Source organism: Artibeus jamaicensis, unplaced genomic scaffold (assembly GCF_021234435.1).
Source record: "Artibeus jamaicensis isolate MK-2021 breed Jamaican fruit bat unplaced genomic scaffold, CSHL_Jam_final contig_233, whole genome shotgun sequence".
NCBI lineage: Eukaryota > Metazoa > Chordata > Mammalia > Chiroptera > Phyllostomidae > Artibeus > Artibeus jamaicensis.
Window position 1 is genome coordinate 26,171,983 of NW_026521486.1, and position 27,237 is coordinate 26,199,219.

The 27,237-nt window shown below is 41.4% G+C and overlaps 1 protein-coding gene across 1 annotated transcript in view; it reads right to left on the reverse strand.

Moving 5' to 3' along the window:
• GRIN2B (glutamate ionotropic receptor NMDA type subunit 2B) overlaps nt 1-25,905 on the reverse strand; it is a 279,080-nt gene extending 253,175 nt beyond the window's left edge. The window contains exon 1 of the mRNA XM_053661458.1: nt 25,495-25,905. Within this exon, the coding sequence (XP_053517433.1) occupies nt 25,495-25,905 (411 nt within the window). The remainder of the gene's footprint in view (nt 1-25,494) is intronic.
• Between the last annotated feature and the right edge of the window lie 1,332 nt (nt 25,906-27,237).

Genomic DNA, 27,237 nt, shown 5'->3' on the forward strand with positions numbered 1-27,237 from the left:
AGCTCATTCAATAAACATAAAACATCTCCATAATAGAGAATCTGAAATAAGTGAGAGGGGGAAACATTTGTATATGTGTACATATTTACATTTTAGAGAAATCATGCAATATTTTTATGCTTTCATCTTTTGAGATAAATGCAATGTTTCTCCCCACCTAGCCAGGTATGTTCTTTCTAGTGAAAGAACGAGTTTATCCTCTAACAAGGGACCAAACCACTTGTAACTCTGATGGCGAGGTGTGGTTCCCTTCATGCCACACAGTGCAGAGCACACTGTTTCACCCAGGACCTCTCAGGCCTGCCCCACTGCCCGCCTCCATGTCACTAGGGCCACCTTCACTTTTTCTGGAACCTGTTTATTTGGTAAGAATCCAGGTATTCTAGAAAAAATACAGCTGGAAAGGAACTCAAAGGTCAAGTCATTGGAAAGGAAAAAAGAAAAAACAGCAGAATAAGACAGGTAAAATAGGTAAAGGGCTAGGAAAAGCACCTTGGACACTTACTGTGCATTAGGAAGTGGCAGTGGGGAATGTGTCAGTGCAGGGCCAGTCTCGTGGTGGGAGCCAAAGGTGCCTGCTTTAACTCTCGGCTGCACCTCCTACCGGACGTGCAGCCTTGACAACCACTTAATATTTCTTGGTCTCAGTTTCCTCTTGTGTAAACTGTAGGTAATAATAGCTCACAGGATCACAGTAGAATCAAAGTGACATAATTAAGGTCATATGTTAAATAACAGAATATAGTTAAATCAGACAATCAGATGGGGTCATATAAAATGTAAAGCACTCAGCGAAGTACCCGTTCAGTCCAAGTTAGACCATTTTCCACCTTTGTCTACAAATCACTGGGTATTGCTTATTGATTTAATTTTAAAATAATACTACATAGCTGACTTCTATCTTTAATATACTGAATCTTCATTTTCGTGTTTTTTCCTAAAATTTTAATTGTTTGTCCTATCATTTTTACACATTTCTAAAAAGTAAATCTCTGAATAACCCCTTGACACGTTAGGGCACAGAAGCAGGAAGAAATAAAGGAAAATCATTCTTCACCATGGGTATGACGTAATACCCTATATCCAGGTGTTCACTAAGTAATCATAGTTTTCCCCTTTTTATTAATAAAAATTAGAGCAGAATGAGATAATCCAACATCAATGAACAGATATAATGTTAACACAGATCAAAGAAACATATTTTTCTTAGCCTGGCTGTGGGTAAATAGAAAGTCACTACTGGGCTGTTTGAACACTGCAGATAACTTGGTGAGCCCCAGGGAATATAATTCTCACCTTATGGATGAGGGAATTTAGGCCCAGTGAGTGAAACCACTTGTCCTGAAAGCCACATTCAGCCATGACCGAGGCACAACTCTAACCTAAGATGTCTAACTCTCGGAGAGGCCCTTTCTCCTCTATACTACAATTCTGAAATAATCTTCCAACCAGAGAGTTGTGTATAGATTTTATTTTCTCAGCTTATTGATGACTGTGTCAGACAGGACAGAAATAAAAGGCTTGCTGGAGTGAAGGCAGAGTCCATCGATCACTCCCCCAGTCCCTGAGCCTCATCAGTCAGTCACTGAAGGAGATTATGATATCCTGGCGAGCCCCCATGCAACACTCCCCACTGCGCTGCAGCTTCTGTCGGAGAATCAGAAAGGAGCAGAGCCCCAGCCTGGCAGGCTCCAGACCAACAGTCCGGGGCATGGACCTGGAGCCACAGCCCTTAGAAGTAATTGCCTTGGCAATGCTGCCTCTAGCAAGAATATCCACACCAGTGCTCCCCAAACACTGGTCCAGGGATCCAAGACAACCCATGATAAAGTTATTATGGGCCCCCGGGGAAATGAGAAGAGTAAGAACAATGCAGTGGTTCCTGATACAGGTAAATGTATTCAATCTAACGGACTATCCTTTATTTCCTACTTTTGATTAGTTTTTAATGTTAGTGCCCTTTCTTTTTGGAAAAAAAAATTAAGCAGTACAGGGTTTTAAAATACCTTTGACTGAAAAAATAAAGTCACTATGCTACATCATGCCACCACTGCCATTATCATTATCAATTAGTCTGATAATGTGAATCAACAAACCAGGAAACCTCTAAGCAATGAGCACCAGAGACTCTGTGCCTGGAAGCACAAAAGTCCCCACTGAGACTGGAGCACTCCCAGGACAAGCAGAGGCTCAGGGAGGGACTGTGGCGAGGGCCGCGGTCCCAGGACTTGGGGGAGCTTCGTTAAAACGTACTCCAACACAACACTCACCACATCAGTATTTCCTAAATTCCGTGACAGTAAATTGTCATTGTGTTACACTTGAGGATTTTGTTTTCATTTCTTTGCTTCATTTTCCACATTCAACTAACATTGGCAGTAAACACCTACTAAGTGCCAACATGTACATCAGCCATTTTGCATACATGGTTTTTCTTAGCCCTGCGCAACACGCCTTTGAAGTGTTCGTGGTTACTACACCTGACTCGTGTAGTTCACTGCTGCAAACTTTCCATGCTGGTCTCTCAGATCTTAGTTTCTCAAATAGTCTCCCTCACCTAACTGCTGTGACATTTTGTCCTTTAGTGAAGTATTCTGCATGTTGTTATTGACTAAAATCCTACCTATGTCCACATATTTCTTGACTTCACTATTGTACTCAAAGTGATTTGTACAGTCTAACACATATTAGATGCTCGATTATATTTATTGAACGAACAAGTTAATTCTAGACCACTTTCCAAAGAGTTAATTCTTAGATAATTTGATAAAATTATCAAAATGTTGAGATTTCTTATGAAAACGGACCTCAAAAGAAAGCTAACTTCTACAGTTTATTATGGAAATAGGGTAAAAGTGAGGTCTAAGGAAGTGATGGGTCTTCACCAGCAAAAATAATTTAGAGACTTGTAAGATAACACACAGAAAGTTCTTAGACATACTAAGTGTCATATAAATGTCAACCTTCTTCCTTTTCCAACTCCTCTCATAATCAGTTGCTTGTGGAAAGGCTCGGTTGATTTATTTTTGCTTTTTTTAAAAACCTACTCTTTTGCAGTAACACACTGCTTTTTCAAAATCTATATAATAGTATCAACACTGGGCCAAGTAAAAACACCTTGACAACACCATTTCACCATGTCACATTCTCCAGAATACTGACACACACACACTCACGCTCCTAAAATTTTGGTCGACATCAGATTGCTAATTACTGAGTATAATCTCCCAGCTACCTGGGGCCACATCAGAACCTCCAGGGGCCGTTCACATCTGATCCAGTTTCTAATTGTTCCAATTTTCCGTGGCTGATCAAATGAAAAGTTTCTTCAACATAATGATTAAATTTTTTTTTCTCTTGAATTGTCTGAACTCTCAGTCTTCCACAGTATATTAAATCGGTGCGACAGGACTTTTAGGAACACTGGGAAAGCTACTGGAAAGTGAGCACTATTTAATTCTAAGAAGACCTTGTAGTTAATTAATATTATATAGCCAGAAGACATTGATTAGGGCTAGAAGCACCAACATCCTGACAGCCACACAGCTTATTATGTCTTTTTTGAAAGGCAATTTTTTAAAGATAATAGGTACAACCCTGGCTGATGTGGCCCAGGTAGTTGGAGCATTATCACATAACTGAAAGGCTGTGTGTTCAGTATCCCATCAGAGCACTTTCCTTGGTTGTGGGTTTTATCCCTGTCCAGATGTGTGCAATCCCTGGACAGGGTGCATAAAGGAGGCAACCAATGGATGTTTCTCTCTCACATCAGTGTTTCTCTCTCCCTTCTTCTCTCTCCAAAAAAGGAAGGAATGAAAGAAATGTCCTGGGGTAAGAATTAAAAATAAAAGATAATAGGTACACGTTGCAAATGTCCAGATCCTATCATTTGCTAAATCCAATACAACTCAGATTTTTACAATTCATTTGCAGCAAATCACCAAATCTCTCCAACATGTGTCAGGTTATACTGGTGTACATATCTCTTTCTGTTTGTGCCTACGTATTTTATTTACACTGCTCAGTGTCAATGATGTTTAATATCCATTTTAATGCCAATGTTATCAAAATGTATTCTAGCCTACATTCAACAACTCTGGAGTAGGCCAAAACCATAGTACATTTTCTCCTCATTATCACCTCGGTAAGAGTCCCTTGCCAGGATCTGGCTAGGAGGCTTATATCTGACAAAGCTTAATGAAGTGTTAATGAAGGGAAAATGTCCCAACACACTCTGGGCTTCCTTCAGAACAGGTGTATGTGGACCCTGGTAAAAAGCTTTAATAGTGGTTTTTTCTGTCCCCAGTAGAGGGCAGATAAGGTAGAAGGTTGTAGACTTGGGCTTGCCACATTTTGTTTGAGTGGCGTGGCCTTTTGTTCGCTAATTCTGAGGTTTCACTCTTGCGTCCTTATTTAAAAATTCCTCTGCACGGGCCTCTACCTCTGAACTCCCCGTCCGAGTTGTCTGCCTCACCTTTCTAATATGTCTAGGTTCCTCAGCATGTAGACCCAATACACTACGCCTTCTTTTTCTTTCCTATAAGTAACTTCTTGATCTTCTCCAGTGCCATCTGAGCTCTCCCGTCAACTAAAATGTCATCAGCTAAGGTCTACAGAAATTCCCACGGCCAAACCCTCTGCAATCTGTTTGACCTTCCTGCCCTGACCTGACCTAACACCAGAGACCGCTCATTGCCCCTAACCACTCTGCGGTTTCCCTGGTTCTCTTCACTTGGAGCCTAGGGGACAGAAGACCTAGTCTAGTCTTGGACATGCCACTTATAATTTAAGATGTTAAAAACTTAGTTTTCTTATCTGGAGAATGGGGAAGATGATTACAATTACCTTCATTTTTCAGGGAGACTACCTAAGGCTCTAATTCCTATCTTGCACAAATTAAGACAAAGTACATAAATTCCCTTTAAAACTGCCAAATGTAGTCCTGGCTGGTGTAACTCAGTAGATTGAGCGCGGGCCTGCAAACCAGAATATCACGGTTCGATTCCCAGTCAGGGCACATGCCTGGGTTGCAGGCCAGTTCCCAGCAGGGGACACATGAGAAGCAACCATACATTGATATTTCTCTCCCTCTCTCCTTCCCTTTCCCTCTAAAGATAAATAAATAAAATCCTTTAAAAAACCCTGCCAAATGTAAAAGTTAAGGTTTGCTTATATTTTTTCTCTCCACCCTGTACACGGTGAAGTTCTTTCTGACTTCACCTGCTCTCCCTCTCTGTTCCTTCTGGAAGCCTTCTTGCTCTTCTAGTACGAATCCCCAGTTGCTTCAAGATGAGAAGTAAAGGGGGTAACCTCAGGGCACCACTCTCAGAGAAAAGAAAAGACCTATTTGCAGCTCATAGGTAGTTGGGAGACACCAGTTCCTAAAGCTTTCTTGGGCCACTGCAGAGTCTCAGCCAGACAGAATTTACTTTATCCAAATTTGTTTTCCATCTGCCTGCCTGTGATTAGCATAAATTCACACAACCCCCAATATTCAGGTCCTGTACTTTATAGAGTCCAAAATTCATTTAATAACATTTACTTTGATCAATATCTGAGAGATTTATTAATATACTTTAAATCAATTATCTCAGGCCACATTTAATGTAGGTACAAAAAAAACAGTTTTTTAAAAATGTCACTCCCCTTCCTCCCCTATGAATAGATTACCTAGAACAGATTAGCTACAAAAGCTCATTGCTGCAAACTTTCCATAATGGCCTCCCACATCTTAGTTTATCCTAATTTCAATTTGTCCTTGTCACTCACCTTTAATCAAGAGAGAGAAAAGACAGCAATTCATTATATCATATTATCTGTTAGACTGTAAACTACTGGACAGAATTGGTGTTTTGCTGAGGTGAAAGTACTACCAAAAACTGACCTGGTAATCTGGAAAATGAGGTCAACTCCAGGAGAGAACTGAGGTGTAGCTTCAGACAAATCACTTAATCTTTCTTGACCTCAGTGAACTCTACCGTGAAATAAGGGCATTGCACTAGCCTCAGAGATCCTTTCCGGGACAAACGGTCTTTGACACAGTGTAGCAAGAGAAGACATTCATCAGACTTGGGTGAAGAGGTAAGGACTAGAATGGGATAAGGATGACAATAGGGTGTTAATTTAAAAAATAGTTTTAGGAATTCCCATTCCCTTCTTCACTTGTATATAAAGAGCTGCAACATTCTCTCTGCCACCTTCTGCATGTCAAACCTCAAAACCCATCAGAAAGAATGCAGTTTAAAAAACTCAAAATTTGACAGCATTTTTACATTGTGCCACTGTTCCTCATTTGCCCTGTTTACTTTTAATCTACTCATGCTGACTCCTGTACCTTTTTTGAGCTTCCCTTATTTAATTGTTCACCTCTCCTTCAATCAACACCTTCTTTGCTTAGACATCACATCAGAAATTTCTAGAATAGATTAGCTACAAAAGCTCATTGCTGCAAACTTTCCACAATGGCCTCCCACACCTTAGTTTATCAAATTTGGTCATCCTCATCTAATTTATGTGCCATCTTCTCCTTTAGTGAAGAATTCTTCATGTTGTAAATCCCAACCCCTTCAATTTTCAGATGAAGAATATGAGACTGAGAGAGATTAAGGGGCTTGACCAGTCAAACAGCTCTGCTTATTTATAAAGCCAGGATGAGCACCAGACTTCCTGACTTTGTAGTTCAATCTAGGCTCTTTCCACCATAACCCCAATTTTTCCATTCCACCCCATGGAATAGCCAGGGGGATAAACCCTCCCCTCACCACCACCACCACCACCAAAATGAGCAGTAGTATCCACCATTATACTGTCTATATCATCCAAAATAATTTTTTCAATTAGCCCTCTCTCTCCTCCTTAATTCTGATATTGGTGACATGTCTCCCATTTTATATAATCATAGCTATATACAATTGCCTATTGTGGGGTTTTTTTTTTCAGTTCTTTCAGCTCTTAAAGTATCTACAGAGATTAAATCTTCTGTAGATACTTTATATCTGCATCCCCACCTCAAACCCACTCAAACCAATCCTTTTCCTCATATCAAATGTTCCTGTGATATGCTCTAACTTTACCATCATCTAGCCCAGCCGGTGCTGTTAAGATCTGTGTTTAAAAAGTAATTAAAGCATTTCTGTAATTATTCTCTCATGATTATAAATAATTAAGAGCTGCACATTCTCCCGGAATCCACAAAGGGCCCAGGAACAGTGACTGACAGGAGGAAACAGATCAGGAAACGTGCCTTGGGAAGGAAGTAAAAATTCAATGAGAAGCTGATCAAGGATAAAGAAAAAAACTAAGAATAAGGAACAGGCTAAGAGTCACAAAAATGTTTAGAGAAGCCCAAAGCAGAGAGAAGAGAAGAGGGGAGAAGAAGGGGGGGGGGGACAGGGGAGGAAAGAAAGAGAGGAGAGGAGAAGGGGGTTGATTTCTAGAGGCACTGGTAAAAATAAAAGGCCAATGAAGAAAAACAGTAGAACAGAACAGACCTAGTAACTGAAGAGAAAGAGAAATGAGTACCAGGCAAAGGGAGGCTGAAAGAAACCAGACCTGGGTTGCAGTTGTTATTGTTATCCTTATTTCACAGCTAAGAAAACTAAGGCATAGCAAAGTTTAGTAACTAGGCTAAGGTCACAGAACTAATTAGAAAGAAAACCAAAATCTGAGTTCATGTCTCAGGGCCTGAATTCTGCCTATGATATTGAGATCAAATTTTCAGACCTTTAAAAAATATAAAACATGAATCAATGATGACCTCGAAATAAAAATTTAATTTAAAAATTATGTATGACATTATTACTGATGCTCCTTATTAATCAGTTAGCATTGTTTCGGCCATAGCCCCTTAGTCACACCCCCGCTGTGACCAAGGGTGTGAAAGTGGGAGATGAAAGCTGGAGGTCAGCTCTGCCATGAGACGAGAGAAAACTTGCAGGGTCCTACAGGGTCAGGACATATTTCCTTAGCTGGCCTCATTAAATGCCCGTTCTCACCAACTGAACCAGTGTGCCACAGACTATAAAGCTTATGTTTGACAGCCCCAAAAGCCAAGAGCAGACCACCTGGGAACTTGTAACTGTGCCAGATCCAAAGGTAGGCCAATGAGGGGCTGAGATACTGACAGGATGAAGCATGAAGATGGCTGTGTGTACCACATAAAGTGGAAGTCACATGGAAGAGTGGGTCACAGGAGACAGGGAGAGGATGAGGTGAGAGAAGGCAGAGAAGCATGAACCAGAAATCAGACGCGGGAGAGCAGTGAGCAGAGACAGGAGGAAAAGAAGGCCAGAGAGGAGAAGTCAGAGAATCTAAGAGAGGGTCGAAACAAAGAAGGACCCAGATATAGGCAGGTTCAGAGTTGAGTCTCTGGGGTCAGCGCAGAGTTCTTAGTGCGGAAAGAAGGCAGAATCCGAGCCCTCTCTCTACAATGGACAATTGAAGCAGTCTAGAGTTCACTGATTAGTCTGGGATCCCCACTCCTACCTGATTCTCCTCTACTTCCCAGAGGGAGCTCCATGGGCCTTCTGCCCTGATAACCGTGATGCTGTCCAAGGCTCTCGGAGCAGGTCCTGTGCTGCCCCTGCTCAGCCAGGAGTAACCAATGCCCTTCTCAAGTGGCTGCCCTTCAGGGTTTCTGTTCACAGCAAGGTCGCTCAGTGCAGCCTAGCCTCAAGCCAGGACTACTGATGCTCCTCATGAATGGCATGATTTGTGGAAGTCAGGAAACTACCTTCTGTTTTAAATATATATTTCCCATATGACCCAACATGATATCTAAAATTCCACCAGCACAAAATTTCTTCCTCTGAGTTAAAATATAACTGACCTTGGAAGGGGTCAAACAGTTGCTCTTGTCTTCTTTAGATTCTGACAAGGACTTAAGATTTATAGACTGTCTCCCAGTTTGAAATGAAACAGGGACCTGTAAGAAGGACACACTGAGGGAGCTATATGAACGACAGACCCAGGACTGAATCACTCATGCTTCTTGCGGAAGCCCCATCAGTGAGTAATGCAGGGAGTTGGGGGCAGTCAGGAGACAGGGAAAGAACACTGGACAGCGAAAGGAGGCAGCAGTTGTCAAATAGGAAAGAGCAACATAAGGAAAGGGGATTGTTAAAATGATTAAAAATATACAACTGTATAACTTTCCCAGGGCTAATCATAGAGATCAGATGGCAAAAGTACGCACAGTTGCTACACGGAAGTCTTAGAAACACAGAAAACAATCCTATTCAAGTCCTAATGCTGCCTCCCAGCAGATGTGAAGCCAGCTCCAGATACCAGCAACTCTTAGCTCAGAGGCCCTACCGTGATGGCTGGGAAGTCTCTCAACTGGATCGAACGAAGGGAGCACAAAAGTAGAATACGCTGAGGGAAGAGAAAGCGCCCTTCCACTAGAGCAGGTGGAGAGTTAAACCTGTGTCTAAATCCCCCTCACTGTTTAATAGACTAATTTTCATAATAATCGATGAACTGGTCTTCATCACTACTCTATGTTGAGTTCTGTTCATTGACCAATGAGACTTTGGCTTAGGCACAGAAAGTACAAGGGCAAATGGGAGAACTTACAAACCCTAAAGGTCCCAGTACTTTCCCTGGTAAGATTGGCCCTCAGTTCAGTCTCAGAGAGCAACAGAGATCAGATACCAAGGCATTAACCAGAAAAGTATTCCTATCTCTTAGCTTCTTCTGATACAGATGGGCTAGCTGGCTCCAGGAAGAGGTATGGCAGACGGTCCTGATGAGAATCAGGACTCTGGCCTCCACCTTCTTTTTGTACCCAGCAGAGCAGCCCTGCCTCGGGTCCTGCTGCACAGCCCCTATTAGGCCTGAGAAAAGCTTCCAGGGGCTACATAAGTACAGCTGGACAACTTCAGCTGAGGTTGATCTGAGCCATTCCCCACTCTTCTCCTGCCCAGCTCTGAGAAGTATGCACACACACACTTTCTGCCCAAATTCCCCTACCCCTGGGCTCCAACCCCAGGATACAGATTTTTTTCCTGCTTTAAGTATCTACTTTGGCTTCCAGAACCATCCATCCAGAGTAGAAGACCCTCTGTGGTCTCCATTCAGAGAGGCTGGTGAGGGGAGAGGAGGATCTGGCAAAGATTCCAGGCAAGTGGCCAGCCAGGGCCAAGGGAGAGAATTATTCACAGGATCACAGATGTTAGAGATGAAAAGAACTTGCAAAAACACATCTCACTCATCCATCCCACCTTGCAAAGCAGGCAGTTTTCCAAGAACATATGGCCTATTCCCATCTGATTGCAAAGGATCTATCATTACCAACAAACGCGTACTGAACGTGCCTCGTGTGCTCTGTGCTGTTTGAATCATGAGAGGAGGAGATGAGGGGGCTCTCTTCCTGTGGAAAGGGCTCTCACACTGCGAGACAATTTACCTCTCACATGCACTGCCTGAGCCTATGTAGGTATCTGTCCCTCCTCCCTGACATGGAAAACTTTCACACACCTGAATGCCACTGCTGCACATAAACAGGCCTCTGATCATCTGATCACTAGGGACAGTAGGTACTGAAGGCCCAGCAGCAAGAGAGGTTCTAGCAGGAAGGGGCTGAGGAGGAGGCCAGTTGAAGCAGCCTTTGGGGACCACCTCCAGGAACTAGTAAGTGCTCAGGCTAACGACAGTTACAGCCAATTTTCTAAGACTATTCAGGAAGTAGGAAGAGGCAGTTTGTTGTAAGAGCTATCTATAGTCATCCAGGACAGTAAGGCAAACATACTATTCCTTCTCTGTCAACTTCTCATCTGCTGAGAAGGAATCTCAGACGGATGTATACCTGATTTCACTTTCTCCTGATACACAGTAAGCTAGAAAAAAATATTTCCCCAATCCTAGAAACGTGACTGAAGAGTCCTAGAAATGTGACTGATCCTGGAGTCAAATCCCAGGCCCTCCGCTTGGAAGTGGAGGGGCTTGAGGACGTCAGGCCTACTCTTGGATCTTGGGAAGGAATCAGAGCATCAGTGCAGCTTCAGTCCCAGGCCCCACCAGACCAGGAATCAGCCCAGCAGTTTTGCTCACCCCCACATATCCTTTTCTCTTCAAAGCCTCTTTCCCTTTCTACTTCTTGTCTCTCATCCCACTCTCTTTTATCCCTCAGAGCTGTTCTCCTGTGCTGAATATCTGGGTCCTACTCAAGATGCACTGGGAAAGGAAAGAATCCACTTCCCTCAAGTCCAGCCAGCCACCATTTGCATAGCTGGAATATTCCCTTACCAACTAAGCAAGATGCCCCAAGAAGACTGTGTAAATTAAGTGGTTCAAGAGAAAGTGCAGCATACTGCTTAAGTCCACGGGTGTTTTTGTCAGTCACACTAGGGGTTTCATTTCCACACTGCCACCACTAGTGTAGGCCCATTCTTTTCCTTTCCAATCCTCAGCTTCTTCATCTGTAAAAGGAGAATATTCCTACAGCCTAAATCCTGGGCTCCTTTGAGCGTTACACTAGCTAAAGGCAACTACAGCAATACCCCGTATAAAGTGTAGCATTAACATGTAGAAGACACTTGTTTTTTTAAGGAAGTAATAAAATGGACCTGAGTAATTCTGAAATTCCAGATCTCGCCCACCCTGATCTCTCAGTAACCAGGAAAAATCCAGGATTGAAGATACTCCAAAGAGTTTCTTCAATTATTCGATTCTAAACCAAGACTCTTAGCCTTCACTCTAACTGAAAGCCAGAGACAGGATCATCCTGGAACCTGGCCTCTGACAGCTGACTGCCTCATCCCCAACTCCACAGCCTCTATTTATCATTTTCACACTGCCCTTCTCTTCTGTTTTCTTTTGCTCTTGTCCTCCTCATCACCTTTAGCTTCTTCTCACCTTTCTCCTACTCTCTTTTCTTCCTTAATCATTACTAAGCAGGCATATGAATACACTGCTTTGGGGACCATTAAAAAAAGCCCAACAGATAAATCCTAATCCATCATTAATCTTTATAACCTAACCATGTTCTACTTGTCAGTGGTTCCCGAACCTGACTGTATCTCACAGTTGAACTTTGTGCAATTATTGAAGCTTTATTCTAAACCTATGAAATCAGAATCCTTGGGAATGGCGAGAGAGGATCTGTATTCTTCTTAATAATAATAATAAAAATGTGAAACTCCTCTGTTGATTCTAAGGCCCACTCAGTTTAAGAGCCACTACCGTATACCATACAACCCAGCTACAGAAACTACATCAAGCTCCATTCTCCACTTTCTTGATGTGGTTGCGCTCCTTCATTCTCATCTTGCCTTCAACTTATTGTGTCATGCAGCTTTATTTTTGAGAATTTAAAATATTTGCTTTTATACGAGCAATAAAAACACTGGAATGGTAAAAGAATGAAAAGCAAAGGGATTGGAGGGAGCTGATAAGATCATACCAAAATGGATCTATGAAGGCAAAAGAAAAAGAATCCAGATGGAAAGCAGTGGGAATAAGGGTAGGCAGGAAGAGTAGGAGAGAAGGGTGGGTGGCAACGGCAAACAGAAACTACAGTGACGCCTGGCTTCCCATGGAGTCTGTTGTCCTAGCAACGTGATACTGAAAGGTTGAAGGCTGCTGCTCTCTACAATTCTGGACCACATGTTGTCAAGGCAACAGAATATATCCAAGACACATGGTGGCAGACCATGAGGATGTGGGAGTATGCCAGGAATCTTCAGTTCAAGGCAGGCTACGCGCTGACTGGCTATGCCATTACTCTACCTGCCGCTGTCAATGCCCATGCCCCTCACCTTGGAATCTTACCTGGGCTGCTCCATTCCCTGTGGTACTCTTCTCAATGCCATCAACCCCATTTTGAAAGAAGGGAAATTATAACAGGCTGCAACTCACAGACATCAGTCCAGGAACTGGCCACGAGACACTGGCGCATGGGAATTCCAAGAAGTCAAAAGGAGAGGCAGCTTTTTAGTTGGAGTAATGCCCATCATATTGCTTCTATCCTCCTACATTGCTCGCTCATTGTTTACAAGTTTTTAAACAAATTTTGTAAAGACAACAAAATAAAAACTGCATAATTCATAGACATAGCAAAAGGAAATGATGCCTGATTCAAGAGGAATCTATATTTCAATACTACTAGAAATAATAGTAGACGCCATTTATTCAAAATCAGGTGTGTGCCTGAGGAAATAATAAGTTCCTTAAAGATTACTGAATTTTATCACATAATAGTTCTTCAAAGTTGATCAATATTAATCCCATCATAGAAATGAGAAAAAAGAGATCACATAAGTCACACAGTATGGCAAGAGGAGGTCACCCAGCTTCTGAAAAGTGGAACCATGAGTCAAAATGGCTCCAAGTATATATTCTGCCCACTATACAAACTGCTTCCATCTAAAAAGATGGTAAGTCGAGTAGTGCCATTCCCTTCTTACACCTCCTATAATGAAATTTTAAAATATTCAACTCTGTGCAAGACTCTCACGCCCCACACATCTGGCCCTGAACTACCTTTCCGCCACACTTTCCGTCATATCCCACATTGCCCATCACACTCCAACTCTACTGACCTTCCTGTTACTCATCAAAAACAAAAAGCACAAAAAGAAAGCAAGAAAAAAACATGTTCCCACTTCAAGGTCTTCACATCTACTGTTCTCTCGGCCAAAATGCTGCTTCTCAGATCACCACACGTCTTGATCCTTGTCATCATACAAACTCAAGTTCTATCTCCTCTGACCATCCCTGACAACCCTACCCCAAAACGGTGCACGTTACCCACTCCTGCTATTTCATTACAGCATTTACCACCACCTCAACCAATGCTTTTCAATTTATATGTGTTTTATGTGTTTGGTTATCGCCAGTCAAGGCACCACAAGGACACGTCTCTCACACTGACTGTATCTCCAGGACCTTAAATAGTTACTGACACCCAGGAGAGGCATAATAATTTTTTTAGTTGAATGAATAAATGAGAACATTGTTTGCTAAAGGAAATTTCAAAATATCTCTCCTACCTTTGGAAACTTAATTGCATTGATTAAATTACTCGGTAATACCTTACTGATTAGCAGTCAGATAAATTGTATACTTTGTCTTTTGAAACTTTTTTTAAAAGTTCCTTTCTTTCTGCTTTCCCCCTTCAAAGAGGGCTAATTAAGTCAAGAGTGCCACTGGCACCCAACTGCTCTGTACTAAAGGAGTTTCATTCCGCTACCTCAGACCGCATTCCTAACTTGCCATGTCTGTCTGCAGAAAGTGGACATGAGTGTTGCAATTTGAGGTGTTGGTGACAAGTTGTCTACTGCTGGTGTCTGGCAGGTGTGAAGAAAAAAAGGGTTTTGGAGATAGAAGCCTAGAAAGATAAAAAAATGTATTTGCCTAAAAGCAGAGATTAATTCTACCATCCATTTTCACTTGAGTTTAAAATACTTTTCTCTTAATTGCAACTGACATCTGCTACGCGGAAATGATTAATCCATCCATACATTTAATAAATATGTATTAGGGGGTTACTATGTGTCAAGTTATATGTTAGGATCTGGGGATACAAAAATGAAAAAGACATAGGACAGACAGCCAGTTAATAACCTCTTACAATTAATTTTGATGGTGATAAGAACTCGGAAAATATAGAATGAAAAAAATAAAAGGAAAACAAGCAGGAGAGTGAAGATAAAAAAATATCTGACACCAGGAGGACTTTGGTGGGGAGGGCAGCCTCGGGTGAGATAACCCCATGCCGGGCACTGGAAAGGATAAAGACACTTACAACCACATCTGGAAACACACACACAAAAGTGCACTCACACAAAACAAAGAAGCCAAAACAAAAACATAGAAAGAAAAGTGCAGAAAGAGGAGAACTAGGACTAAAAGACAGACTGCACTGCCTGGTAGTTCCACCGCGGCCTCAGAAGTAGAGCAGCTAAACAGAACATTAACCCTTCACCTTTTGGCATTGTACTAGGCCTGGATGGGCTAGACTGTCCCATCCGAATGCCACCTTTGCATAGAGCTCCCAAAGAACATGCCTGATTACCACAGCACAAGGTGAATTTAGATCGTACTGTGGATGGCTTATATTTCTGTTTATATCAATCACCCTGCTCACTCGTTCCTTTAGCCCATGAAGGCTTACTGAATATTTCTCACAGACATACAACGTATTGATTCCTACCATTTGCCAGGACTTTTCTAAGCAATTTAATAACTTTACTTAATAACCTTAAGAAATAGTCTACTTCTACCACTATTTTATAGATGAGGAACCAAAGGCTCAGAAAAGTTAAGCCATTTGCCAAAGGTCACACAGTAAATGGTGGAGCCAGGAAACAGCCCAGGCAGTGAGATTTTCAGAGATCCTCCTCTCAACTATGGTGCATGCATTGCTTTCCTAGCATTGTCATAACAAATTACCATACACTTGGTGGCTTAAAACAGCAGAAGTTTATTTCCTCACAGTTCTGGAGGCCAGAAGCCTGAAACCAAGGCTGGTAGGGTCATGTTCCTCTGAAGGCTCTAAGAGAGCCTTTCTTTGCTTCTTCTAACTTCTGGTGGCTTCCTTGGTTTGTGGCTAAGTAACTCCTGCCTCTGCCTCTCTTTACAAGGACTTCTTTTTCATGTCTGCATAGTCTCCTCTTCTATCTCCTACAAGGACTTTTACCATTGGATTTAAGTGCCACCCAGCTATTCCAAGATGATCTCAGTGTAAGATCCTCACTTAATTTCATCTGCAAAGACCCTTTTTCCAAATAAGGTCACATTCATAGGTGCTAGGAGTTGGGACAGAAACATACCTCTTTTTTTTTGGGGGGGGGAGGGACCATTCAATGCACTACAGTGTTTATAGAGAGCATAGTTTAATAATTGTTCATTGTTTGATAAAAGTTAGCTTTTACTCTGCTCCCAATACTACAGCATGCATAGTATTAGGAATATAAAAATCACTAAATCATGGCCCTAGCTCACAATGAGCCTGTTGAATACCAACTGAGACAGACAGGTAAACAAGACAATTGGTAAAACAAGAAGTAGTCAGTTCTCTGAAGATGAGAGTCAGAAAAGGGTCCACAGAAGTGCCATAGCTTCTCTCTAAAAGTGAGTAGGGATTTCTGAGTGGACAAGGAACAGGATATTCTAAGGAGAGGAAGCAGCAAAAACACAATCACAAGATGTAAAAAGGCCAGGACCATTCAGGGACCTGTAAACAAGTTAGTGTGACCTGACATTATTGTTCAAAGATGGGAAGGTTAGGAGAAAATCCTGGAGAGGTGGCCTGGGACCAGATCAAAGGACATGTCATATTCTAAGCTGTAGGAAGCCAATGCAGAGTTTCCAGTGAAAGTGTAACAATCAGATTTGATTTTCTAAGGAATCACACAGGTAGGCTACCATGTGGCAGTGCAGAAAAGGAAGGAGAGCCAGCGCTGAGGTCATGCAAGGGCATGGAGCAGAGGGGACAGAGATAACAGAAGATGAGGGGAAGGGAGTGGTCTGGGTTGACTCCCAGGCTGGTTAAATACTCCCTTCACAGACTCCGTCTTGGTTTCTAGTTTCTATAATGCCTAGCTGTTTTTTTTTTATTCTTCTGGTTCTCCTCTTAACTCACTAATAATTAATTCCATCTTAGATCCTTTAATATCGCAGCTTCCTCTGGCCATCCCTCCAATGATGGGGTTTGGTTTTGTGGTTCAGAATTAAAAGTTGGGTTCTGTCCTTGAGACATTTGTCTCCTCAATCCACTTGTTGGTTCTAAGCCATCTCAGCAGCCCTCCTGATTTCAACCACCCCTCCTTGCTAATGAAGTTCATATCTATATTTCTAGCCCAAATCACTCTCTTTCCTTCAGTCCCAAATCCAACTGCTTACTAGACATTTTTGCTTACATGACCCTTCCACATTCTAAATTTTACTATTTCTCATTCCCACTGTCACCAAATTTGTGACAAATCTAATTACTCTTGTCATCAAAATGTTGGAATAGCACTAAAAGGGTCAACAGTGTTCAATGCTGCAGGAGGTCAATAATGACTTGAAAAGTCCATCAGATTTGGCACTTTGTAGAAAGTGAGAGAGATGAGGGAGTGAAAACAGCAATTTTAGAGTGCCCTTTAAGGAGCTGAACTGTGAAAAGAAGGAGAGAAAGGAGGAAGAACCCGGGTCAAGGAAGGCTTTCATGTTTGCTTATTTATTAACTAAGGCTTGAGCATGTTCAAGGGAGGCAAGAGTGCTATTTGGGTTGTTTTAAATTGATTTTAGAGAGAGAGTAAAGGATAAAGGGAGGAAGGGACAAACGGAAGGGGGCAGACAGGGAGGGAATGAAGGGAAACAAATCTGTTGCTTTACTTATTTATGCATTCACTGATTGATTCTTATATGTGCCTTAATGGGAGACCAAACCTGCAAACTTGGCAAAAACTGATATTTTGGGTAAAGTGGTTCTTGCTTGTTGAGCACTATCACACACACTGTGGGACATTTAACATGCCTGGTCTTCCAGTTCTAAGTGCCAGGAGCACAGACACACAGACACATAGACACACATCCAAAAACCAGTCATTAAGATGTTAAAAAAAAAACTCCCCCAAAAATACATTTTGAAACATCTTCTGGGTACCACAAAAGCTAGAGAGAAGATGCCAGCAAGAAATAATAAATTAATAATTAAAGGAACAAAGTAAATAACTGATGGACCAAGGTCCTAGTCCAGGCGTATATGTGAGTATATGCCAAGGGCACCACAGCAGGGTTTGGTGTGAACCAGAAAATATGACAGATGAGAGGCTTCAGAGTCACACGAATATTGATTGAATTCCCAAGTTGGCACCTACTTCCTTTGAAAGACAATCCTGACTATCCCCAAAGCTGTTGCCAACTCTTGCCCCCTTGCTATTTCCACCTGAAAGCCTCACACTCCCCACCTCTCATCCAGGGTTGTCTATGTAACATTTTTTGAACCCATGCTATCAAGGATATGGGAAGACTTTTCCTGACCTAATAACGACCCCCTGGCTTTTCCTTCTCTGTGTGTTAACAGGATGCATAAAGCTAGGGCAGACACCTTGCAACTATGACAAAAATGCCAAGAGAATCCCAGAGGTCAGCCTGACCTCACTGCATCGTGGAACCATCCCCAGTAGTCCCCATCTCCAGGTGCCTTATTCGGAGATACCAATAAGCACTATTTGTTTAAGCTACTGTAGGTGAAGGTGCCTTGTCCAATAGGCATCTATTTGTTTAGGCCACTCTTTGTCAATCACTGTCTAAAGACCTTAAGCAAAACAGTTAACCTCTCTGATCTACAATTTCCTCATCTGCAAAATGGAGACAAAATACAAGTCTCATAAATTCAATGAAAGAATTAAACGAAATAACATATCCAAGCTCATCTAAGGTGACTATAGCTCAGGGCTTGACAGAAGTAAATGATCAGTCAATGTTAGTTCTTTCTTATTGTAACCTCATAACAACCCATGATAATTTGGGTGTTCTTTGTCCCTGTGAAATGGAATTGCATCAATACAAATTTTTGTCCTCAAAAAAGTGAAATGAAAATGGGCTTTCATATCACTCTCATGCATGCTGAATTTTTTAATGAAATATAATTTTAATGCCATGTTTAACTCTACCACAAAATAAAAATATAATTTTGAATAAAATATAAATTCTAATTTTTACTCTAAACAGAAAATCAAGATATCATTTTGAATAAATTATAAGTAAGGCAAAAGAATCACAGAAGTCAATAAGTAACATCAATAAGTAAGGCAAAAGAATCACAGAAGTCTCAGAAAGGGGAATGAAAATATACTCTTGGTGTGAAAATAACAATCCAAGGAGTTTTTCAGCAGTATCAGTGTAATCTATTAAAAAGAGGTTGGCGACACTGCATAAATTAACTGCCTTCCTGTACCTATAACGTAGTGCCACTTCCTACCTTGTACCTTTGATCTCTCTTTCATTTAATAATTCATTTTTTCTTATATACAAACACTTCCAAATCTATGAGTGAATTTGGATTAAAAAACTATTTCGCTATGCTTCTCTTGGTAATGCTCTGATCTTCATTGCTTATATCCTATGTGTATCAGTTTACTGAAATCACTGTATGTCTCTGCTCTGAAAATCTTGGTAAGTCCTGATCATATCACAACCAGTATTTGCATCACCACAGAGGCGGAGCCCACTGAGCCGCTGTTTATCCACCAGGCATAAAAGGAAGGGTATTACCATCCCAAACTCTTCCCTTTTAGTCAACAGGAAAACATTAGGATCCCATTTTCCTCAGTGATTTAGGTAAGGCCTGAAATATGAAAATACAAGATAATGTGTGCCGAGGGCCTACTGTTTACTAAGCACTGGGAACAGTGCTTCATAAGGCTCACTATGGACTAGGTGTTATTTTGCCCCTATCTTACAAATGGAAATTTCGAGGCTAAGTGTTTAAAGAGCACACCTAAGGTCACATAGGTGGGAATGCACACAGCTGAAGCCCATTGGCTTCAAAGACTGCATTCTCTTCACACTGTGCCACCTCTTTCCTGCAGACACATCTTCACCTTCCTGGAGGATGTATGAGAAGTGATGGCTCATGTGTTATTTTCTAGTACCAAGCACCTTTATTTCTATGAATACCTAAAGCAATTCCTGGCGCCTCAGTGTTTTAAGCATAAAAACTGGACCTGGACTTCCAGTGGCCAGTCTCTTGAAAGCAAACCCTAGTTCTAGTTTTAAAAGAAAGGGTATGTTGGCCAACAAGAAACACATTCCACATAAGCAGGTGGAAAGACTAAACTTCAGCCAGACTTGAGGACTGCACCACTGCAATGTTCACAGCATCCTAGAGAGAACTGCCCACCCATATTCCCCTGAAGTATATAGTTCAAGGAAGTCAGAAACACGGGATAAGGGTAGCTGACTTCCAGGCAGGCCATTCTATCCTAACTTTTTCCTGATTTCCTCAGTGTGTGTACTAGGAGGTGTAAAGTCACCTCAGAAACTTTTAAAGTCAAACATACTTGCAATCAGATCTTAGACCCCGTTATTTCTCTAGCATGTGATTTGGCCAATGTACATAAACTCTCTGATGTAGTTTTCCCATCAACTAAAGAAATACCACTTCTCACTGCACAGCATTGCATAAGAATTAAGAGTCCTTATCATCTTGCTTGGCACAGAGCTGGCATACTGTATCAGCTTCTTTATCCTCTTGCCTTGACTACCTCTGTCTTCACTCTCCGCACTGAAGAAATACTGTTAATACCACTGTTTGCTCTGCCCCAAGGAATACCATCTGACAAACAACCAAAAGCATGGTAAAAAACCTAAAAGACACCAAACTTGGCACAAACAGACAGAGTAATGTGTGAGTAGCATAGCTATCTTGATTTCATTCGAGACTGTGTTGGATATAACCCCCATAAACAACTGGAAGGCAACAGTCTATTCAGAGTCACATACTACCACTAGTTCATCTGCCCCCTCCAAATACTTTGCCATTTGGTATGTGTAAGATATTGAGGGAGAGAAGTGAAGAAATCGAGAAAAGATGGGGCCAAAGAAGAATAGGGGCCATCTTTGTAGCTCCAGTTAGATTCTAAAATGTAGCTCTCTGCACAGAAAACTAAGAGTGCTATTCAAACAAGTCTCAACCAAGCAAGTTAGAAAGAATCATAGCAATAGATTACAGAGTAAGATTATTTTTAATGTAGAATTTAAAGAGGAACAAGGTATGGAGGATGATGCATGTTTTAGCTAATGTACTTCACTCAAATCAAGCCACCTATATCCTGACTCTTTACTCAGCATACCTTTTTCTCTTCCATTCTTGCAACATTAAAAAATGGATCTCGCATCCCTTTGCCTGATCCTCCTGTAACTTGCACTTTCTGTTTTCCTTCCTACCCCCTGCCCAAGCCACTTTCAGGGGTCATAATGCCAGGAACAGAACTGTCAATGAGCCTCTTTCCCTATCACCATTCCTTATTTCTCTCACTTAAAGTGTACGTTTACACAGTGCTTTCCCCATATTTTTCCATATATTTTATTTCATTTTCTCTTCAAAATGTAAAGTATGTATGGAAGAAAACAAAATCTAAATCTTATAAACTGTAAACTCTAAAGCACCTAGGATACATCAGTGAACAAAAAGAGCCCTGTCTCTCCACATGATCTGCACAGTTCATTATTTATTACATATTTGTAAGAGACACAACAGGGAAGCAACCAAGTAGTTTAACCAATAACCTCTTATAGCAGGGCTGGCGGTAGGGTTGAGTGGCAGTGGACCTAAAATAACATAGGCTTCAACATAGGTACATCTGTGATCTGAATCGTGGTCCCATTGCTCATAAACTGTGATATCCCAGTTTAGTAACTTAACCCTTCTGAGCTAAAATCTAAAAAACCAAGAAAGATTTCAGCAAGTCAGCAGGGAGCATCCTACAAATAAATGAATATAGGTCTTGCTTCAATTCATTATTTGGATTCAGATGGGCATCCTAAGTCTAGTATTGCAGGGAGAATACAAGCAATTTTAACAGGGAAAAATAAAATAAACTCCTCATACTTAGGTGGGGAACTGTCAAAAATCTCCTCATACATTTTTTAACTATCTCTGTTACTATTCTAAACAGTCTTTTGTTACAAGCACCTCCCAGTTCTTTCCTCACTGGAGCTCTTCTATAACTGAACACATGCTTTTTGGCTACGGTGGGGCTGCATCACTGATCAGCCTCAGCTCCCCTGGCGAGGCCAGACCGTGGCTGCCACCCACACTTCACAGCCATGGCAGGAGACAGGTCATTGGTCTCCAGGTCCAAAATGTCTCTGCAGTTGGCTGTGATGCTATTCAATTCCCCTTCTTTTCCTGTATCATGACATCTTCTCCCTTTCTTCCTTTCATGCAACCTTTGGCTCAGCCTACTGAATGTTAAGCTAATACGTAGTGAAGCACTTCCTATGCATTATCTCATTTAATCTTCATCAGCCCTATAATGAATATATTATTATCCCCATTACACAATCTAGGAAACCAAGGTTTACAGTGGCTGGTAAGTGAGTAGTCCAGATCCCCACAATGAAGAAGTGATGGTTGAAACCCACTGTAACTCTGAATTCTGAGCTCTGAACAGCTCCACTCTACTGGTTGCCAGGCTTCTTTTGGCCACGGTATAAAGTGCATTTCCTTGTTGGAAAAGCAGAGCACTTATTAATGCTTGTACTGATTAATCAGCATATACGATAAAGTGAGCACATGCTATTTGACCAAATGCTGAACATGTGTCAAAATACTTTTGTCAAAAATCTTTATAACCATGCTGTCTTTCTTCATCACCAATGCCTTGAACCAGAGACTTGATCCCTACAATACAATCTTTTACAAAGACACTTAACAAGTGGATTCTGTTTGAAACAAGCAAACAAAAACTTATTAAAATGGAATGGCAGTTAACTACCTCCTAGAAAGGGGAAGCAAAATGGAAAGCTTACCCATCATCTTTCAGGTGGTCACTCTACCTTAAAGACTCTAATGTAAAGGCATACCTCAAACATAACGAGGCTGAATTTCTTAGATCTTCTGCATCAGTTCCACTTGCAAATGTTTCGTCCCATTGCCCCCTAGTTGATTCATAGTTGTCAAACTCTGTGTCCTCATTCTATGTAAAATGTGGTCATGATACTTAAAAATAAACTTCTATTTTTAAAAACTGACCTTAGAATTTGAGCTGTTTTATTTTTGAAACTTGCCCCAAAAGCTTATTTCTCTGAAATCTAGGAGATTCTTTTTTCTTGCCTTCATGCAAATCCTTCAAGCCTGTGAAAGTTCCTCTGCACAGCTCCATGGAATCCCGGCCCTGCCGCCCTCTTGGTCCTGGCGGTTCCTGCTGCGCCCTTCTCTGCAGCTGCCAGAGGCCCACTCAGGCATCCAACCCCTTCAGCCTCTGGCTTCCATGTTCTCAGGACCTCCTTCCTCCTTCTTTTTCCTCTTACTACCTACGTTTTAGAAACTCTTCTTTTTAGGTCAAAAGTCGGACATTAGGCTATTTTAGGAAACTGCCTACAAATCATTGCCTGTCTCTCTTTTATGATGGAGAAAAAAGATAAGATGGGATATTTAGGTTGATTGCAGTGGTGGGAGGGGTTAGGAGGAAGAGACCAGAAAGAGATCTCACCACAGTGACCTGGAAGAATCCACTTCACTGGTTTCAATCCTCTCTTTCTCCCTAAAAATAGTACCCAATGGGCCCCCTGTGAAATTGTGCTCCCCCTAAGTGCTATTTACATGCTCACTTACTCTCTCTGGTAGCCAGATACCAGTACTGCCATTATGAATCAAGGGATGAATTACACTTAGTCAGATAACACCCACCACAGAAGAGAAGGTACAGAATAGGAAGGAATGTAAGACCCTAGCCAGCCTTCCTATTTCCTTGAGAGGTGACAAAACATGTGGCCTTTGGAACCAGCAACCAATGTTCAAGTCCTGGCTGCCACTTACTAGCTATATCATCTTGGATATGCTATTTAACCTCTCTGAGCCTCAGTTTCCCCACCTGTCAGGTAGAGATAAATAATACCACTTAGCTCATTGGCTTGTTAAGAGTATTAAATCAAATAATACATGCAAAGCACTTTGTGCCCAGCATATGTAGATAAGCTAAAGCATTTAGGATACATCAGTAAATAAAAGAGCCCAGTCTCTCTACATGATCTGCATCTACTTCATTATTATTATGAATTTGTAAGACACACAAAGAAGCCACCAACCAGTTTAACCAATCACCACTTATATCAGGGCTGGGCGTGGGGTGTATTTGGGTGGTGGTTGACCTAAAATAACATAAGTTGCACAATAGCCCATATAAGGAAAAAATCATTTTTACTTTTCTTCCTCTCAAAATAAGTATGCACTTATTAATGTTTCAAAAATTTGGCTCATCCATCTTGGCATGTTTCAGTGCCATACTGTGCCCTCAAAATACCACTGTTAAAATATAATTGGCTAAGGATAACGTTAACAAAAAATCTACATGAAGCAAAAACTCAATAGGTTCTGCCACAGTCAGTCTATATTTTCCATTCTGCTTAAATTGATCTCCCTTCCCTTAGCATGAGCTCCTGGTGACAGCATTTGACTCTAACATCTTTACCTTTCAACATCTTTCTCATATGTGACTGAAGTTCCTCCACTTAGTACGGTCCAGTTGACTGTTACTGGATTGAATGCAGGAAGCTCCAAAACAGACGTTAGTCATCCTGCCTGCTGCCAACAGATGGCAATAGTGCTCATGCGAGGTTATTTGACTCTGTTAAGCCCTGTAGGTGATGATTCTCAACCAGCGAAGGAATGAGCTGGTGGTGTCTGTGCTGGGTTTTGAGGTGTTCACTAACATGATTAACCCTACAGCATGTCTTTTAAGTAAAAAAACTAATGGAAGTTTTGAAAGTTATGTTAAGTATAAAATGACAATGAAAAGTTGGAAACTATTTAAAAAACCCAAAGTGATAAAAAAACAATAAATATTGTACTTGTGAAATGAATCAGTCTGAGATATAAATGACGGTGAAGGACAATACATAGTGAGAAGTGCTGTGCCTAAGCAATAAGCAATAAAGCAAGAAAAGATAACCGAATACCTAAAAATGTGAAAACAAAACAAAATACAACCATAACAAAACAATTTCTGCAAAGAATAAGCATCAATGTCAGGTAACAATTAGTCGTATGACAATCTAATATTCGTGCAGGAGAGACTAGGGTTTATTTGAGGCCTGAAAGCAGTGGTTCTCAGCCTTAACTGCACTCTGGAATCATTTGGGGAGTTTTACAAATTCTAAACCCCAGGCAGTACCCTGGGCCAACAATCAGAACCTCTGAGGGCAGTAGCCAGGCACTGACGATGTTTAAAGCTGTTCAGGTGATTCCAGCATACAACCAAAGTTAAGAATAATTGCCTTCAAATCTAAGCACGGGGAATGCAACTGCTACTGGTGCATTTCATCTAATCTATGGATTAAAATCCATTCAAATGCACTGGTGTGTAATAAGCATGGACTCCTTAGCAAGAAGTACTTCTTTATGATATTTGCATCTTCAAGGAGAGAAATTACCTGTCTCAAGGATTTTTCATTTTATATTCTTGAAACTGGTATGGATGAAGAACATGTATTACTTACATAGGAAGAACAGAGCCCAGAAGAAGCTAGTCATATGAGCATTTGAAGAAAATGGGTCACAGAACTACAAGATTCAATATCTCTTAGTCATTTCTGTGCATCCACTTATAAACAAAGAAACACACAAAGCTGTTCAAAACTGTATGAATGTCTAGTTACCAGAGTCTTTCCCTCACTCTCATTAGTCTAAGCAACTAGACTAATCCCTGGTCTAACCACTCATTTAGTGCATTCTTCTTACTACCTTTCATCTTTCACAATTAAGCTCTGCATTAAAACAAATGGATAATTTAGTTCTCCATTCAAACTAGCCAGGCTCTTCTCACTGCAGCCCACTTTTACCTTATCTGCCATTATCATAGAGGATCCCCCGTGGATGCCGAGGATGGGGGTGAGAGTCTGGGCTGAAATGAAGTCAAGGATCTGGGCAATGGCTTCCTGGTCAGTGTCGTCAGCAAACACCACCCCCTGGATCTTCCGGTCAGACATGAGATCACAGATGCGGGTGATGATGCTCTTTGGGTCGGTCTCATTCATGGCTACCAGCTCCACACGGGGCACCACAGACAGATGATGGAAATCATCTTTCTCGTGGGCATCCTTGATGGCCACCTCGTCTGAAGTGCCCACAAGGATGACAGCAATGCCAATGCTGGGTGGGCTCTTCTGAGAACGAGCTCTGCTGCCTGACACAGCCAGGACAGCCAACACCAACCAGAACTTGGGAGAACAGCACTCTGCTCTGGGCTTCATCTTCAACTCGTCGACTCCCTGAAAACATAAAGACAAAATAGTTAAATCACAATACATGCTACATGACCTGTCTTTGAAGAGGCTGGATACTACAAGTCTAGGGCCTTTGCTCATTTTCAATCCCAACTGCTATCTTCTAGGCTAGTCTCTTATAATCTCTTATGCTTGCTCAGAGTGACAGAAAAACTTTCAAAAGAATCAGAAATCCTTGAGCAAGACAATAAAAGATGCTACTGCTATAGCTATCAGCAGAAAACAGACAGAGACAAATGAGGGAAAGAGGATGCAAGTGGTCCAAGCAGTGATGCCAAGTGCACAAACACAGGAGTCTCCGAGAGGGGGTCTTGCTGTTGTTACATGATCCTTGGCACTCCTATCGCAATCCACCCTTGAACTGCTCTTGGGCCAAGGGGATGGCATAGGCCAGGCAGAAAGAGCAGTAAAATGGGCTTAGCAGAGGCTAGCAACAAAACATGGTCTGGATAAACTAGATATGGAGAGCTACAGACACATAAGCCCCACATTTTTGCTGCCTTTATTTCATGTTCACTTCAAAGAGGACAAAAGCCTGAAAGTTCTTCAGCAGCCCTTTTAGTATATGGCTCTTAATAGTACATCAAAAAAAATGACCAATATATGGGCAGTACTTTAAAAAAACATCTCAATTGATCCTTACAATAACCCAGTAGGGGCAAAAAAATAAGAAAGATACTGTTATCCCCCTTTTATAGATGTTGAAGCTAAGGCTCAAAGAAGCTAAGGAATCCAAAACCATGAAGCACTTAAGAAAAAAAATACATAAATTTAGATCTCCTGACTTTTAGGCCAACTTGCATTCCATTGCATTACATCACACTGCTTCGCAAACCACCCATTATTACAAGAAACAGTTTTATTTTGATTTGTTTATGCATCAAAATATGATAATTTCGACAAATACTACTGATAAGTGCAGTAATGTCAGAGCTACTTTTGAAAAATTTTCCATGGCACAGGGCCGTGCTGTCGTAGGGACCGTCCTGAAATGACTGATGCCATGTTTCTATACAATTCGCTACCTTTTACCTACAACAAACTCCTAGTCTTTCCTTCCACATATGCCCCTAAATCTTACACTATGCGCCAGACTGAGGACATAGTTCTATACAGAGCTCGGTAATTCCTGCTTATATTTCTCAGCATTTGCCAAGAGCTCCTCTTACTTAAATAGAAGTAGAACTGCTTCAGTTGTTTTAGTTTGTTTAAATAATTATTTATTGCACCTCTACTATGTGCTATGTACTGTGTTAGGCATCTCTTCAGACGGAGTCTCTTTGGTCCTCACTGAAACTC